The 16056-nt window shown below is 32.7% G+C and overlaps 2 protein-coding genes across 2 annotated transcripts; one reads left to right on the top strand and one right to left on the bottom strand.

Annotated features, from left to right (window-relative positions):
• Window positions 1-2444: 2444 nt before the first annotated feature.
• BO83DRAFT_429685 (acetyltransferase) lies at window positions 2445-4624 on the top strand (the record flags this gene model as incomplete). Its single annotated transcript, XM_025535485.1, has 2 exons — window positions 2445-3333; window positions 3405-4624. The coding sequence occupies 2 exons, from the start codon at window positions 2445-2447 to the stop codon at window positions 4622-4624; spliced, it is 2109 nt and encodes a 702-aa protein (XP_025385590.1).
• Window positions 4625-4823: 199 nt separating this feature from the next.
• Window positions 4824-6662, bottom strand: BO83DRAFT_439613 (porphobilinogen synthase HEM2). Its single transcript, XM_025536189.1, has 2 exons — window positions 6234-6662; window positions 4824-6184 (listed from the first exon to the last, which is right to left on the bottom strand). Exons 1-2 carry the CDS (start codon window positions 6450-6452, stop codon window positions 5279-5281), a joined length of 1125 nt encoding a protein of 374 aa, XP_025385591.1. The 5' UTR covers window positions 6453-6662; the 3' UTR covers window positions 4824-5278.
• Between the last annotated feature and the right edge of the window lie 9394 nt (window positions 6663-16056).

A 16056-nucleotide genomic window follows, 5' to 3' on the forward strand; every position in this document is an offset into this window, starting at 1 on the left:
TGTAGGATACTTGTGGAGTGGTAATACCGATGTGGAGATTTTTGCATAGTATGTAAGGTTTCAGGCTTTCTGTAGAATCGATCTAGGTACGTTGAGCTTGCTTATAGTAACCGAATCATTCTTTTCTGGGTTTACGGTTCTAATGAGCCTGAATATGACATCCTTGGGGGGTGGGGGGAGCTGCGCATATCATAGGCGTCCCAAAGATGGGCCTATAATATATTATATTGCTTCCAAAGTCTTTTAACCTTAGGGCTAGTTGGACTAGCAATAATGGATATGGAGATTTTTTTTCTAGGATATGGCTTTCGTCTCCATATTGAGATGTGAGTGGATGAAAAAAAAAACAGATGGTTTGTGCTAGGATACCAGTGACACCTAATCAGCCCTTCAGTCACTTTATAGTAGATTACATAACTTAATACAGCCAGAAGCTGAGAATATCTGTCCATCAATCATCTGTTACTTTTGGCAAATTTAGAACAGATGAAGTTGTTCGACATTGCTAATGATTGGTACTTGAGGTCATTAGAACACTGGTTTGCAAAGACGTACAAAGGACAGCTGGGTACAATCAACTTCAATGTGAATGGAATGATGTACGTGGCTGATCATGTCACAATATAGGGCACATCATTCTTCATAGAAGAGGGGGTATTGGGGCTCCTACTAATACGAAGTATAATTAATTTCCAGCATTCAAAGAGGGTAATACCCATTGTTCACTGGTTTTCCAAAGGGTGAGTGAGATTTGCCAATTTCAGCTTTCCGGGACGGTAGCACAGACATTTGGGGGGGGGGAAGAAGGGGGTTCCGCGGTAGGTAAGAGGGAGAAAGACAGGTGCTGTGCCGTACTAACCGCAACCGCGTCCCTCCTGCGCCAATGGCGAATAATTGGCGGGAAAAGGCAGCGCTGGTAAGCGACCGAGCTATTGTGTAAGCGTGTTCCACAGCCACCATTTCAGGCTGTCAACGCGCAGGTCGCTTCGACCCACCAGGAACCTTTTCCGCCGCCGCCGTGCCGCGCTTCCCTCGCGGGTAGAGCAGACGGCAGTGCAAAAGCCACCGAACCAAGGCGAGTCGATCCCCCCCTCCCAAAGGTGGCGTGTCGCCTGAGCGCGCCATCGCTCAAACTCATGCGTCTTTTAACTTCACGTCCAACCAACCAGAAGCTGCTTGCCGGGGTTGTGGTAGCCAACCATTTGCTTCGCGCCGCTCATGGCCGATCGCGCGCCAACTTCAATCCTGTCGAGTGCTCAGCAGCCAGCTGGCAGCCGCATCCTTCTGCCAGGATGTACGACACCCAATGAACGACTCCAACTCTACAGTGCATCCATCCCACTAAGGTACTGCTAGTACTTCGACTCCCCTGGTCGTTTACCTCTTTAACATTACTATTTTTCTTCCCGCCCCCCCTCCTTACGGCTGCTCGTCTTTCCTTTTTCTTTCCTGGGGTTTGCAACTAGGTACTATTGGTTCCTTAGTGAAATGCCTCGTTTCTTGATTCCCACCTGCAGGCGGCAAAAAATTTCGTTCTAGGAGTCCGTTTCGACATACTACTCGCTGACCTATAATTGTTATCGTTTGCCTATCCATCTTCTCTCCACTGCTAGTACGACCACGGCCACTACACTTTCCCCTCCTTCTTTCCTTTGACGCCTTTCCCCTCTTTTCTATTTAGTAACCGCCCTATCTTGAATCCATGCCTGCGGATTGATGTGAGACGGCCAGACATTCCCCCATTTCAATCTACCATCTTAATCTAGCATTTCTACTCGCTTCACGTAACCTTCTGCGCATCATAGTTGCAATTCTTCCCTCTATTATTATTTTTCTTACTTCCAAAGCGAGGAACGCGCTTTCTATTTTCCTCTCTTCTTCCCACCTTTCTCTTCGCGACCTTCCCTGCAATGTCCAAATCATTTTCGCTCCTACTTCTGCGCTAAACACTTATTTCCTTGCCTCTACTGCCGGGCATTCCCCCAGCCCAACAATCACTCAAGATTGGCCTCTTTAGTGGCACAGTCCTGGGGGTATAGTCATACAAGTCACCTAGTCATTTACTAGGAAGTGACCTGATATTCAAATACTACGATAGCCTTCTCTATCTCTCTTTTCAGCATAGTCGACTTGCACGACATATGCTTCCGCTTCAAATCTCCTGCACCGCTTCCTGAGCTTGCATCCCTTTGGGACTGAATTTGATGTGCTTGTTTGGAGACCACAAATGATTCAATTCAGCGCACATAACTCACAAGATTATATTGGGCAATTTGCAAATACAGACAGGCGCGTCTAGCGATTCCATCGTCCATTAGCCAGTAAGTGGCGGTAATCATCATCATCGGGTACAAGGAGCGTTGTCCTCAAAAGCAAATGTCGGATAGTTCAACTTTCATCCGCGCTGATCTATAACCATCCATACACTGAGCTGTTCATCTACCATGGCAACAGTGGCTTCTACATCGGTAATGAATGATCAAGACACCGAAAAAGCGCCCAGGGCGGACCATAGCCCTTCTCGATTTACTGCAGTGAACGGAAAAGAGCCCTCGGTTACTGCAGGATCTGTGCCCACACCGGCTGTTACCGATTGCGCCGTTGAATCCTCCGATGTCTTCGTACGAAATGGTTTAGATGCGCAATCTCGCCTCGACGAACAAATACAGGGGAACGGGAACGCCGAGAGCGGCAACAGTGCTAATGAACTGGAAGAGCCTCATTCTCAGCGGTCACCTTCCCTGAGTGGCTCGTCGGGTCCCAGCAAAAGCAAACGGAAAAGGTCGGAATCTGGGGAACAAGAAGAAAGCCATGGTATGCTTCGCAGGGCTCCGAAAAGCCCGGTTCTACGTTCGGACGATATGAGCCAACCCCCCACTCAGACATCTACGTCGAACGACACCGGCATGTCCCATGGTGAAAGCGAAATCAAGCATCCATCCCCTTCTACTCAGCCTCGATTAGAGGAACATGGGGGTGATACTCGGACGCCACCCGCAAACACAACATGGCATGATTATGATTCCCAGCTGGTACATCAAGCCCAGCGTGCACAACAGTTTGACGCATCCGATGCTCAATTGGCTGAGGCACTTCAGCGCGAGGCCAATGGCCATGATACGTCTCAAAAGAATTGGGGTACAAGCGGTCGTCCAACGGAAGGGCCAGCACAGAGTGAGCAGCCATCCTCACTATCTGTACTTCCTCAGGAGCGGCCCCAGGCAGCCGTTCAAGTTGCACCCAAGAGAAAACGCGTGTTTAGTAACCGAACCAAAACAGGCTGCATGACTTGTCGGAGGAGGAAAAAGAAGTGCGATGAACAACATCCTGCCTGTAAGTTTGGTGATATGGTTTCCGTAGCTGTATTGTGGTATGGTTACGATCTAACTTCATCGGTGTTGTAGGCAACAACTGTATCAGGGGGGGCTTTTTGTGTGAGGGCTATTCATCCCGAAGCACCTGGCAAAAGCCGTCGAATTCGAAAACTCCAGTTCCTCTGCAATCCAAGGAAGGCTATTTGGATGTCAATTCTCAGTATGTCCACGATATAAGTCAGCATGACCGGCAACAACCCTTGGCGGAACAACTTGATCCAGGGAAAATCAGGCCTATTGTTGTAGACGAAAGCGACCGGGCAACTGCCTCGTTCAATACTAGTCCCACAGGAACTAATCCCGGTCGCGGTCCATGGACGAAACGCAGCTGGGGAAGCACAGGCCACCCTTCCTATATCTCCGATCATGTGGCAAAGCCTGATTACCGCGAGGTCCCCTCGATTCATGAGTTATCCCGGGAAGGCCATGCTAAGTCTGATTTCCCAATCGTTCCTCCTATCAGAGAGCTTTCTCATGGAGGTCATTCCAAACCCGGGGCAGTTCCGCTCTTCCAAGGAGGGATAGATCAACGATCAGCACATTCAGGGAACGTGGACACTAATAGCCCCCAGGCTCAGGCGCGGATGGCACTAAGCATCGAACATCAGTTATCTACTCGTACATTATCGACCGAAGACACCGAAAAAGATAAGATGATACGTGGTGACCTCTACCGACCTTATGATGTTCACCTCGTGGAAGAAAGGGATCGCTGCAAGGCCGCCTTATGGCGGTTCAATAACGCCTGTAACCCTATTTCGGGGTTAAGCACTAAGGAGCAAAGTCGGTTGCTGAAGGAAGTGCTTGTTCCTCCAGGCTCAGCTATCAGCTCACCTCCTGGTCTGACTTCATCTCGTTCGACAGGGTCGTTAGGGCAAGGTGCTATAGTTGAAGCACCTTTCTACTGTCACTATGGGTACAACGTGCATATCGGTGAAGATGTCATGGTCTCAGAAAACTGCTTGTTTGTTGATGACTGTCCTGTAACCATTGGTGCCCATACCTGGATAGGTCCCCGGGTTACCATACTTACATCAATGGCCCATGCTAATATGCAAGAACGCAAAGGCTCACAAAGTCGATATCAGGGGCGCCCTGTTACAATCGAGGAAGATTGCTACGTTGGGGCTGGCTGTACGATTTATCCTGGTGTTCGACTACGACGCGGGGCGTATGTCGCTCCTGGAGAGGTAGTAAAGTCAGACATCGTAGCCTATGGTTTTCAGGGACTAAAGCCAAGCTATATGTGATTTTTGTGCAGATCTGTTGGTACGTACCAGCTGGTTTTTGGCTTTCAGGATACCAGATATTTTATTCTTGTCTTTATCATCAACCTTCAGCTTCGCTTGTAATTATACCAATTTATTCTCTGCATCCATTCTGAGAGATCTGGCTGGCTCAGAGCACAAGGTGTGAAGCTTTTGACATAACCTTAGTTTTTTCATTGACCCCTATTTGTATTCTTTGATAAAATGAGTGGTCCGCAGGCGTAAATTGGCGAAATGATATACAATCTTGTCCTCAACATCAAAGCAGCTAGACACACAAACATCTTTACAGAAGCATTGTTTTCGATGACAGACTTCAAATAGGATTTGGGCGGACATAAATCATCAATTGTTCAGAAAGTTGGCGTATCGGAAATTTATGAAAGGCCAGCAAGAGATAGGGAAATATAATAAGATTAACAGGGACAAGCGGGAAAGGAAAAGAGACAATGCGTTTTTCCTCCGTTTAGTTTTAAGGGGAAATGAAGCAACAAATTGATGCTTTTCGATCGATCGACAGGCTCAATCAGGTAGATGGACTTTGACATGCAAAAGACAAAAACGTAATGGGAGGATAAACAGCAAAGTGGGCACACTCGTTACAGTCATGATTTAGCTCGGTCTTATCACAAAAGCTTAAGAAAGCCAATCCAGAAAGTCGGGCACAAAATAGCTCACAATGATACCAGCTCCTGCCCGTAGTATACCCTCTGTGCTCTCGAAAGCCATTGATTTCAGATCGAAAACGCCAGCCTTGGCCCCTGCATGTATCATGGCATACTCTCCGCTAACTTGGTACGCGGCAACTGGCATGTCTTTGGCAAGCTCCTTGGCATCCCGTATGATATCCAGATAGCTACTAGCGGGCTTCACCATTATTATGTCTGCACCCTCCCCAATATCGCGCTGTATCGCTCGCCGAGCAAGCCCCCGGCCACCTGGAGGCAATTGATAACACCTGCGGTCTCCGAAGGATGGGCAAGAGCCTGCGGCATCTCGGAAGGGACCATATAGACATCCACTGAACTTTGCACTGTAGGACATTAGGAGGACACGATGAGCGATACCAGCTTCAATAAGCTTGAGCTTTATGGCGCGGACTCTGCCGTCGTTCATATCTGACGGGGCCACGCAGTGAGCACCAGCGGCAGCATAGGCGAGGGCTACATCTGAAATCCGATCAACGGATTGTGTGTTATCGAGCGTCCCATCCTCACGTAGTATCCCGCAATGACCATGTGAGGTGTATTCACAAAGACAGACATCCGTCACGATATAAAGTTGAGGAAAGCGCGAACGAAGAAGGCGGATGGCCTGAACTACTGGACCGGTCGGATCATCCGCAGCGGTTCCCAGCGCATCCTTTGCAGATGGATGCAAAGGGACACCGAACAGAATCACGGAACGCAGTCCTTTCTGTACCAATGGTCTTAGAAAGGGAACTAATCGATTCAACCCTCGGCGATACTGATTTGGAAGGGATGGAATAGGCGTCTCTTCATCAGGATTATCAGTAATGAATAGGGGATAGATGAGCATCTCCTGCACACAATCAGACCATGATACTACAGGACTATATCGCAATACGAACCTTAGTTAACTGCTTCTCGGCTTGCCATGATCTACTCAATGGGTGACTATAACCAGAATGAAGCTGGCTAGATATGTCACCAGATATGCTAACGCTGGTCGCAGCCGTGCTGGTATATGATCGTGCGGTGGCTTGCGACCGTGCATGGGATATTTGAGAATTTCGGTCATCCTGAGCGTCTCTGAATGCAAGGTCAGAAACAAGGTTTGAAAACGACATGATGAGATGAGGCTATATTGAGTAGATTGGTCGAACTCGGTTTCTGCCCTAAAGGTTGAGCAAATGTTTGTTGCTTCAATTGATATTGGGCTCTGAAGAACGTTGCCAGCGTATAGGTTTAGAGTGTTGAATATTGACTTTGATCGTTATGGCTATGTACGTGGCAGGAACGCAGTTGAATGTGCAGAACTAAATAAAAGTGGTCCGAACGATCTTCCGTTGGGAGGCGGCAGCTTACCAGGAGCGTCTGATTACTAAAATGACATGGAACTGTGGCATATCAGTGTTGTCTGGATGCAGTAAGAGACCTCGGTCATCCCGTACCATATCAATTAGAAATACATACTCAACAGCTTAACATATTCAAGAATTTGGATTAAGGATTTAGAAAAATACTATAGGCAATGTCGTAGAAAATAGTATTTAGAAACTGTTATTTACATAGAAAGAAAGATAAATATATATTGAGTCTAACATCTCGGGCATCTGCTCCTCCCTGAATCTCACTTCAGCATATTTTATAATACTTCTTTAACTTTATATCTGCTTTTTTTTGAATTTAATTTCAGCATATTCTTTGATTTTTATCATTTTCAGATCTACTTCTCTCTGGATCTCACTTCAGTATACTATTTAAATAACTACTTATCTATATATCTGCTTCTTTCTGAATCTTATCTTCATATATTTCTAAAAACTTGTAAGGAAAGTAGTCCTTACAAGATAATTATTATCCGCCTACTCCCGGGTGTACCTGAGTATATAGAGACTCTAGGGGTCCGCAGAGTATCTGCGGATAATGATGGCCTAATGGTCTTGTTTTGAACTTTTACCCCTAGAAGAGTTCCTTACAATACTTCTCTATCTTTGAATGAAAGTTTTGCTGAATAAGGAGATTAACCTACTGATAAATGATATAATAGAAATTAATAAGGCACAAAAAACGGTTACATAATAATAAAAGGCCGTAAAGATAATAGTAAAAGTTAATAAATAATATTCATACTAAGTAAATATGTCTAGGAGACTTTGTGAACAAATATATTTATACTACTTTAGACAAAACTCTTATTTAAGATCCAAATAAGTCTGAATTTATATACTACATTATAGTCTCTAGTATTTTATTTTTTTTGGAATAATATAAATAGTATATTCTGTGAAATAAGTCTTGTGTGATAGAATAACCTAGTTATCATGCCCAGTGTGATATGATAACCTAGCCATCAGGAGTAAGACCATCGGAATAATATACTTATAGTAGTTAGCGTAACTCCCGGTCGTATCGTCCACCCGCCCTAGAATCATTGTACTACTCATTGCTAATTCACTGCCTTTAATAAAAAGAGTGATTGCATCTAGAAATGTGTCGGGCGGTGTACTAGGTGGCCGGCGGGGGCGGGTAGCCGATGCGGCCGGGAGTTTTGTTATAAGAATCATGAGATTATAATTAGTAGTTCTATACTCTTCCAATATATATAAGATACTGATTCTCTTGTATAATATTATTAATTATCTAAAAAAAATAATTTATTTTATAGATATAGACTATTTTTATTATTATTATATAAATTTATAATACTTAATAATCTATTTTTCATTTAATTAACAGACTATTTATCTTGATAAATAGATTTTATTATATTCTAATCTTCCTCTATTAATTATTTAAGAAAGTTACTACTTATAAAAATAGTAAAAATATAAAATAATTAGTAGTGAAATTAATTTAGAACTATTATTAAATACAATCATTATTATTAAAAAGATTTAATAAACAAAATTATATTTATAAGGAATAAGTTAATAATTTATAATCCAAATAATTTATTTTGGGAAAATATTCCTTTGATAAAGTTTTATTAGGATACTATAAATTCCTCTTTAAATCAAATAAAGATAAGAAGATAAATTAAATTTAAAAATATTCTTTATTTTATATTAAACTCTAATCTTTAAAAGTACCAGGAATAGATTATTAATTCAAAATATATATCTTAAAGAGGCTTTTAAAAATCTTTATTTAAAGAAACTTTAAATTCTTATTGTAGGCTGGAATTCAACTTTACCTTACTAATTGAATTCTTATCTACTTATTCAAAAATGATCTTTCCTATGAATGTCCAGATCAATCACATGCCCCATACAAAATCATACGGAAATCCTAATACTAATGGAGCAGATTGGGCTTACTTGTGATAGGATCTACTTGTCAGGGTAGAAGGCCTGTCGACTAGGTAAGGAATCAACCACTAAACACCATAGATTCATCTAATAATGACAAAGATAGCCTATATCCATGAAATAGACTAATTCTTGAAGAATTAGCAGTCCTCTATAAAGAAATCAGTATTTTATAGATATCAGAATAATATAGAATTATTATTAATAATCTTATAATTTGTTAGGGGCGATGTAGGAGACGTGATAAGTTTGATTATATGTGCGAACACTAGTTACTGCACTGCTTGGAACTGATCGCTGGCCTCCCGCAGTGTTGGGGGGGGCCAGCGAGGTGCGATATATGAGCAAGTCACATGACCTCGCCTGATCCACGTGATCCGCGACCGTGTGTTACTCACATGACCCGCCGGGTCGCAGCGAACCGGCGGCTCCGCTCTAACATAATTCCTATAATTACTATAATATATTATCCTGATAACCTTTACCATAACAGCTAGATTATTTTCTTATAAATAATATTCTTCTTTACTGGAGTGAGTCATCTAGCTTAAATATTAGAAATAATCTTATATCTTCCTGATTTAGAACAGCAGGAAACTGATAACACAAAATAAAAATTCTACAGAATATATTATATAAATAAAATTATATATTATTTCTGTATAGTTTTACCAGTGTTTAGTTGTGTTTGTATGAATAGATTTATAATAAGAAAATATAAATAAAAGAATTTTTTATATTATTTCTTTTTTTTTATCCTGGGATTATTATTTCTTTAGTATTTTATAATTACTTTATTTATTTTTTATAATTATTTTATATAGTTTTCTTTATTCTTTTTATTATTTATTTATTAATTAATAATTAAGTTTTGTTTCTTATTATTTTTATATTTTATTTAATATCATATCACGTCCTCTATATCAAATTCTGAAAATATTTTTCAAAAAGATTTACGTGCTGCGGAACCAGCTTATTAAGATATATTATTTATTTTATATATATTATTTATATATTATAAACAGCAATTTTAATATGGTAGAAGATATATTTATAATATTATTATTATTTAAATATTTATACTTTAGTACTATATTATCTGTATATTAATAATAAAAATATATATTTTTCAATATACCTCACTCAGTTTCTGTTACTATACTAAATATAATATTAATATTAGCTAGACTTCAGTGAGTATACTTAGTAATATATATAATTTAACTGAGATTCATAATTAGCAGAAAGCTGTTTTTAAATTCTTATCTGAAATTTTATTATTAATAAAACAATACTATTTCTGTCTGCATGTTAGATTTATATAGCTAATAATAGTAATAATCTTATATTTCTTTAATAAATACTTCTTGGAGATTTTCTGAAATAAATATTTTAAATTAATAATCTATTCTTAACACTTCTGAAGACTAAAATTTAATATAAATTAAAAATTATTAGTAAATTTAATTTCTTCCTTTCTCTTATCTGATTTGGAGGATAATTAAGAATATTTTAATATATATTACTTAAGAAATAATTCTTTTAGAAATAGTTTATTCTCTGTTATAAATTATTAGTCTGTTTTAGTTAATAGACATGATTTTTGAGTTATTATATTCTTTAATAATAAAAATAATATTTAATAATAGTTTTGTAGAGATTCAGTTACTGACTAATTCTGATTTTTTATTATTTTAACATGGTGGCATCTTCCTCAGATAATTAAAAGTAGAAGAATCAGAATATAATAATATCTATTCATTAGAATAGAAAGCCTGTCAACTAAATAAGAAATTAATTATTAAATATTATAGATTTATTTAATAATAATAAAGATAATTTATATCTATAAAATAAACTAATTTTTAAGAGATTAATAGTTCTTTGTAAAGAAATGAGTATCTTATAGATATCAGAATAATATAGAATTATTATCAATGACCTCTTGACCCCTATAACCACTATAACACGTCATCCCGATGACCTTTACCATGACAGCTGGGTTATTCTATCACATTACTCTTTACAAATCCTGATTGTTACGGACCCCTGCTAGTTAATCTACTAGTAAGGCGGACTCGCCAGGCAGAAAGCGCCGATAAGGGCAGCACTCGGGCAAAGCCAAGTTATTATTTAGTACAATTCCCGATTACCTTTACAACGCCCAGAATGGCCACGCATCACGTGATTACCTACCATCATGCCTACTATTAAAGATATACTTAAGGTATACTGAGACCCTGGACTATGATTAAATTAACCATTAATCTACCCAGAATGGTATATAATATGGTATATAAAGAATAGGATATATAAGAATACTCTTTTATATATTTAGCTAGTTCTATTCTTTATGCTTAATAATACTGTCTTTAAGTAACTATACATTTAAAAGTTTAGTAATAGAATACTTATCTGCATTTACTTATAGATAGCTGCATAATATTATCTGGCCTTACTTCTCTTCTTATATCCAAGATTAATTATTTTTAAATAATTATTAGTCTGATACCTCCTCGACCTAGTTTGACAGTACATATACCAGTGAAGCTAAGCTAACAGGAACAGGAAAATAATTCTAGAGTTTAATATATTAAATACTAGTTAATATGAGTGTTTACTAGTTATAACTATTTATTATATTAACTATTTTAAATTTACTATATACTCTGCAGCAGGACTCCAGTATCCAAGAAAAAGAATAATAACAAGATCTAATAATATAAAAATTAATAAATATAATTAGTCAGTTATAAGAAAGTATTACTACTTTAAAATAATAGAATTAGTTATTTAAAAGTTGATTAGCAGTTAAATCTGTCAAAGTCAGATTACTAGAACTATTTAATAATAATTAATTAAAGCTTAGAATTTTCTTAATCCAGTTAAACTTATATCTTAATATAAATAAAAAGAAATTTAAAAATAAAATTAATAAAATCTTCTTCGTGTTTATTTATCTAATTAAAATAGTATTTAATTGGTTCAAGCCATTCATCCGCGATTACCAGAAAAAATCAGCAAAGAATCAGGATAATAATATTAAATAAATTTTTATTAATTATATCAGATTCAAGGAACACCTCGAACAAATATTTAAAGATATTAATATAGTATAAAATACTAAATAAAAACTATAATAACTTAAATAAATAAAATTAGTATTTAAATATATCTTTAAATTCTTGTAAGTTATTAGTTACTTGGACTGAGATAAAAATACTTATATTATATAATTTAAAGAAAGATTCAAGATAGAGATCTAAAAAAAATTTATCTAGTAAAAATAACTAGATATATTACAGTAAATAATTACAGCAGCGGTCAAGATTGATAATAAGTTGTATAAATATAATATAAAATAAAAAAAAAATTAATAAATTAATAGATTTATATCTTGATAAAATAATTAATAAAATTATTAAATTAATAATAAACAGCTAGTATAGTTTAGAAGTCTGGAATACAAGAATTTCTATGAATTAAAATTAATAAAATTAAATATAATATAATATCAGACTTGACAGAATAAAGTTTTCAAGAAGAAACTTAAAAAATATAAAAAAGATTACTTATATTTTAATTATAATAAGATAGATTATTAGTTAAAAAATTATAAATAAAAATAATAATAATCTCAGAAGTAGCTAAGGGCCATAGATAAAGATTAATTAAAATTAAATAAAAAAATTAGAAAAGCTTATAATATTACTAGAATTAAATTAATAAAAGATTAGATTAAATCTACAGTATAGATATAAAATAATAAGAAGCTATATATTATATAATAAAAATAATTATTAGTATTAGTAAGCAGAATATACTAAAACCAGTTAAAATAACAGATTAATACAGATAAGTTAATAATACTAGTAAAATTATAAGAAATTTATTAACTATCTGAATTATTTAATTAATTTATAAAAATTAATAATAGTAATAAGCTAGCTCTAGAAAATGAATATTCTAATATAATTTAAAATAAATTTAATTTTTTAGATAAAAAGTATAGTACTCAATTAAATAATCTTAAATCTAGCAGAAAGAGACTTAATAAGATATTTAATATTTTAAAAAAATCTTTATTAGATATTAGTAAATTATATCCCATGCAATAAAATAAAAATAAAGAGAATTAGAAAGATAATAAAAATAATATTTCTTATTAATTAAACTGTATTATAAAGAAGTTTAAGGAAAATCCAATATAATTTTATCTAAAATTTAAAAAAGTCATGCAATACTATCTATATTAAAATCTAAAATATTAGAAAACATGAAATAAAGATTAAAAATAATATTTATAAAAATATTTTTATCACCCGGAATTTTATCTAATATATAAATAAGATAATATAGATTATTATTACTATCTATTTAAAATTAATCACAAGGTACAGGTAGCCGGGATAAATCTAAGATATAATTATAGAAACTATATATATATATATTTTAAAAAAAATAAGAAATACTAGAAATATAATAAATTTTTTTAAATTATATACTACACGGATATATACTCCACATACCATGACCAGAAGTATATCATGATATATCAACTATAAGTACTAGAAGTGGTAGAAGCCAGGAAAAATTATTATTTATATATTAATTTCAGATATTTATATATAGAATATAAATAATATTTATATTATAAAATAATATACTAGATAACCTGCTTCGATAATCAGTATATAATACATTACACAGTAAAAATAGAAAACTTGAAATTTCTACAGAAATATCTAAGTTAATTAGAACTAAAGTAGCTAGAATAGTAATTAACAGTTATTAAATTAGAAAAATATTTAAAGATTTAAATAACTGTGCTAAAATAACCAGCTTAAATACTAGTTAATTTTAATATAATTAGAAACTTCATGAATCTGTAATTTATGCAGCAACTTAGAATACTCAAAAAATAGAAAATAAAACTAAAAATAATTATTAAACTAAATAAAAAAAATCTGGAAACTCTTATATTAATAATTAAATTAGAGATTATATTTATAATTATAATAAACTACTTCAAATACATAAATTTTAACATGATACTATTAGAACAGTATAATATTATATTAAAAATTTTATAATTCAGGAATCATAATCCACAGATTAATTAAAAAATTAAAAGTCTTTAATTTACTAATTATAATTATTTAAGATAATATTAGTAAGAATTAGATATGGAATCTAAATCTATATAATCTATTAACTAGTAAAAAACTAGAGCAAGGATTAAATAATTTATAAAAAAATTAAAAATATTATAAAAGTTTAATATACCAGGTACTAGAAGAAATTTAAAGAAAAGTAATATTTTAAGTATTATTATATAAATAATAACAGTAACTAAGTCAGCGCAACAAGATTAGCTTAAGAAATTACTAGAATAAATACCAGCAACAACTAAAGAATACTATAAGTATAATATTAATAATATTAACTCAAGAAACAAGTCACAGGAGCAGGAATATAAAAATAATAATATAAGAATTAAAACTCAGAAATAAGAATCTAGATCTAGTAATATAAATTAAAAAACTTAGAGCAAGTGGAGATCTAAATATAATAATATAAAATTAATAAAGATTCAGGAAGAATAGAAATCTAAAAATAATAATATAAAATTAAAAAATTTATAAGAACTTTTAACTATGATTAAAAGTAATTTATATATTCTACTATAATATAAAAGATTCAGAGATTTATTTAAATAGTTAAAAAAACCTGAATTATCTTAATATAAAAAATATAATTATACTATTTTTATTAAGGAAAAAAAGTTACCAGTATATAGAAAAATTTATTTAATATCTAAAAAGAAATTACAGGCGCTATAAAAATATATTAATAATTAATTAATAAAAAATAATATCAGACTGTTAAAATTATCTGCAGGATATAAAATTCTATTTATATTAAAAAAAAACAGTAGTCTATAACTATATATAGATTATTAATTATTTAATATAATTATAATTAAAGATTAGTATCCTTTATCCTTAATCTCAGAGATTCAAGATAAGATATAAAAAATAAAATAATTTATTAAACTTAATATTATTAATATATATTATTATATATATATTGCAGAAGGTGAAGAGTGGAAAACTATATTTAAAATAAAATATAAATATTATAAATACTTAATTATATTATTTAAGCTTACCAACGCGCCTGTATTATTCTAGTAATATATTAATAAGATACTGGAAGAGTATCTTAATAAATTTATAATTATTTATTTAAATAATATTTTAATTTTTTTGAAAACTAAGAAAGAATATATCAGATATATAAGATTTATTTTATATAAGTTATATTTATATAAGCTATAATACAAGTTTAAGAAATATAAATTTTATATATAAAAGATAGAATTTCTAGAATATTAAATATTTATAAAAAAAATTTATACTAAGTAAACTAAAATATAAGCTATTCAGGACTAGTCTTAATCTAAAAATTTAAAAAAATTACAACAGTTTATCAGATTAGTTAATTACTATTAATAATTTATGGACGGATATATTATCTATATAATACTACTATTTGAACTTATGAAGAAAACACAGGAGTATAAATAAAAAGAATTATAATAATATATATTTAAAAATATTAAATACTGATTTACCATGTCACCAGTACTAGTACAGTATAATCTAAAAAAGGAAACTACTATCAAAATTAATATATTAAACTATACTATTAGCATGCATATAACACAGCCAGGAGATGATAGAAAATCCAGACTAATTATATTTTATTTAAGAAAATTAATTTAGACGGAACTTAATTATAATATTTATAATAAAAAATTACTAGTTATAATAATAATATTTAAACAATGGAGAGTCTACCTTAAAAGAGTAAAATATATTATTATTATAAAAATAAATTATAAAAACTTAATTTACTTTATAATAATTAAAAAATTAACTAAAAGACAGGTAAGATAAGCAGAAATCTTATTATAATATAATTTTTATATTATATACTGTAAGAAAATAGAAAACAGATATATAAATATACTTAATTATAAACTAGACTATGAAATAGAAGAAAAAATTATTAAGCTAGCTATTTTAAAATAAAATAAAAATAAATTAATCAGTTATAATAAAACTAATCTTGCAGTAATACTGGAAATAGGCAGTAATTTAACTAAATAATTAATTAATATTATTAAAGATAATAAAGTACTTCAAGAAATAAATAAAGATTTACTAAATAAAATTATTATTAATAAGAAAGAATTAGCTTACTTCTATAAATTAATTTTTATATTAATTAATATAAGAATAGAGATTATAGTTATATATTATAATAAATTACTTAAAAAATACTTAGAAGTTAAAAAAATTATTAAATTAATTATCAAGAATTATTATATTCTAAATCTCAGGTAAAAAGTACA

Source organism: Aspergillus eucalypticola, assembly GCF_003184535.1.
Source record: "Aspergillus eucalypticola CBS 122712 chromosome Unknown BO83scaffold_22, whole genome shotgun sequence".
NCBI lineage: Eukaryota > Fungi > Ascomycota > Eurotiomycetes > Eurotiales > Aspergillaceae > Aspergillus > Aspergillus eucalypticola.

Coding starts and splice junctions, on each gene's coding strand:
- BO83DRAFT_439613 (XM_025536189.1), bottom strand. CDS start 6,452: ATGTCGTTTTCAAACCTTGTTTCTGACCTTGCATTCAGAGACGCTCAG. Junction 6,185..6,233: donor CCGAGAAGCAGTTAACTAAG/GTTCGTATTGCG, acceptor GATTGTGTGCAG/GAGATGCTCATCTATCCCCT.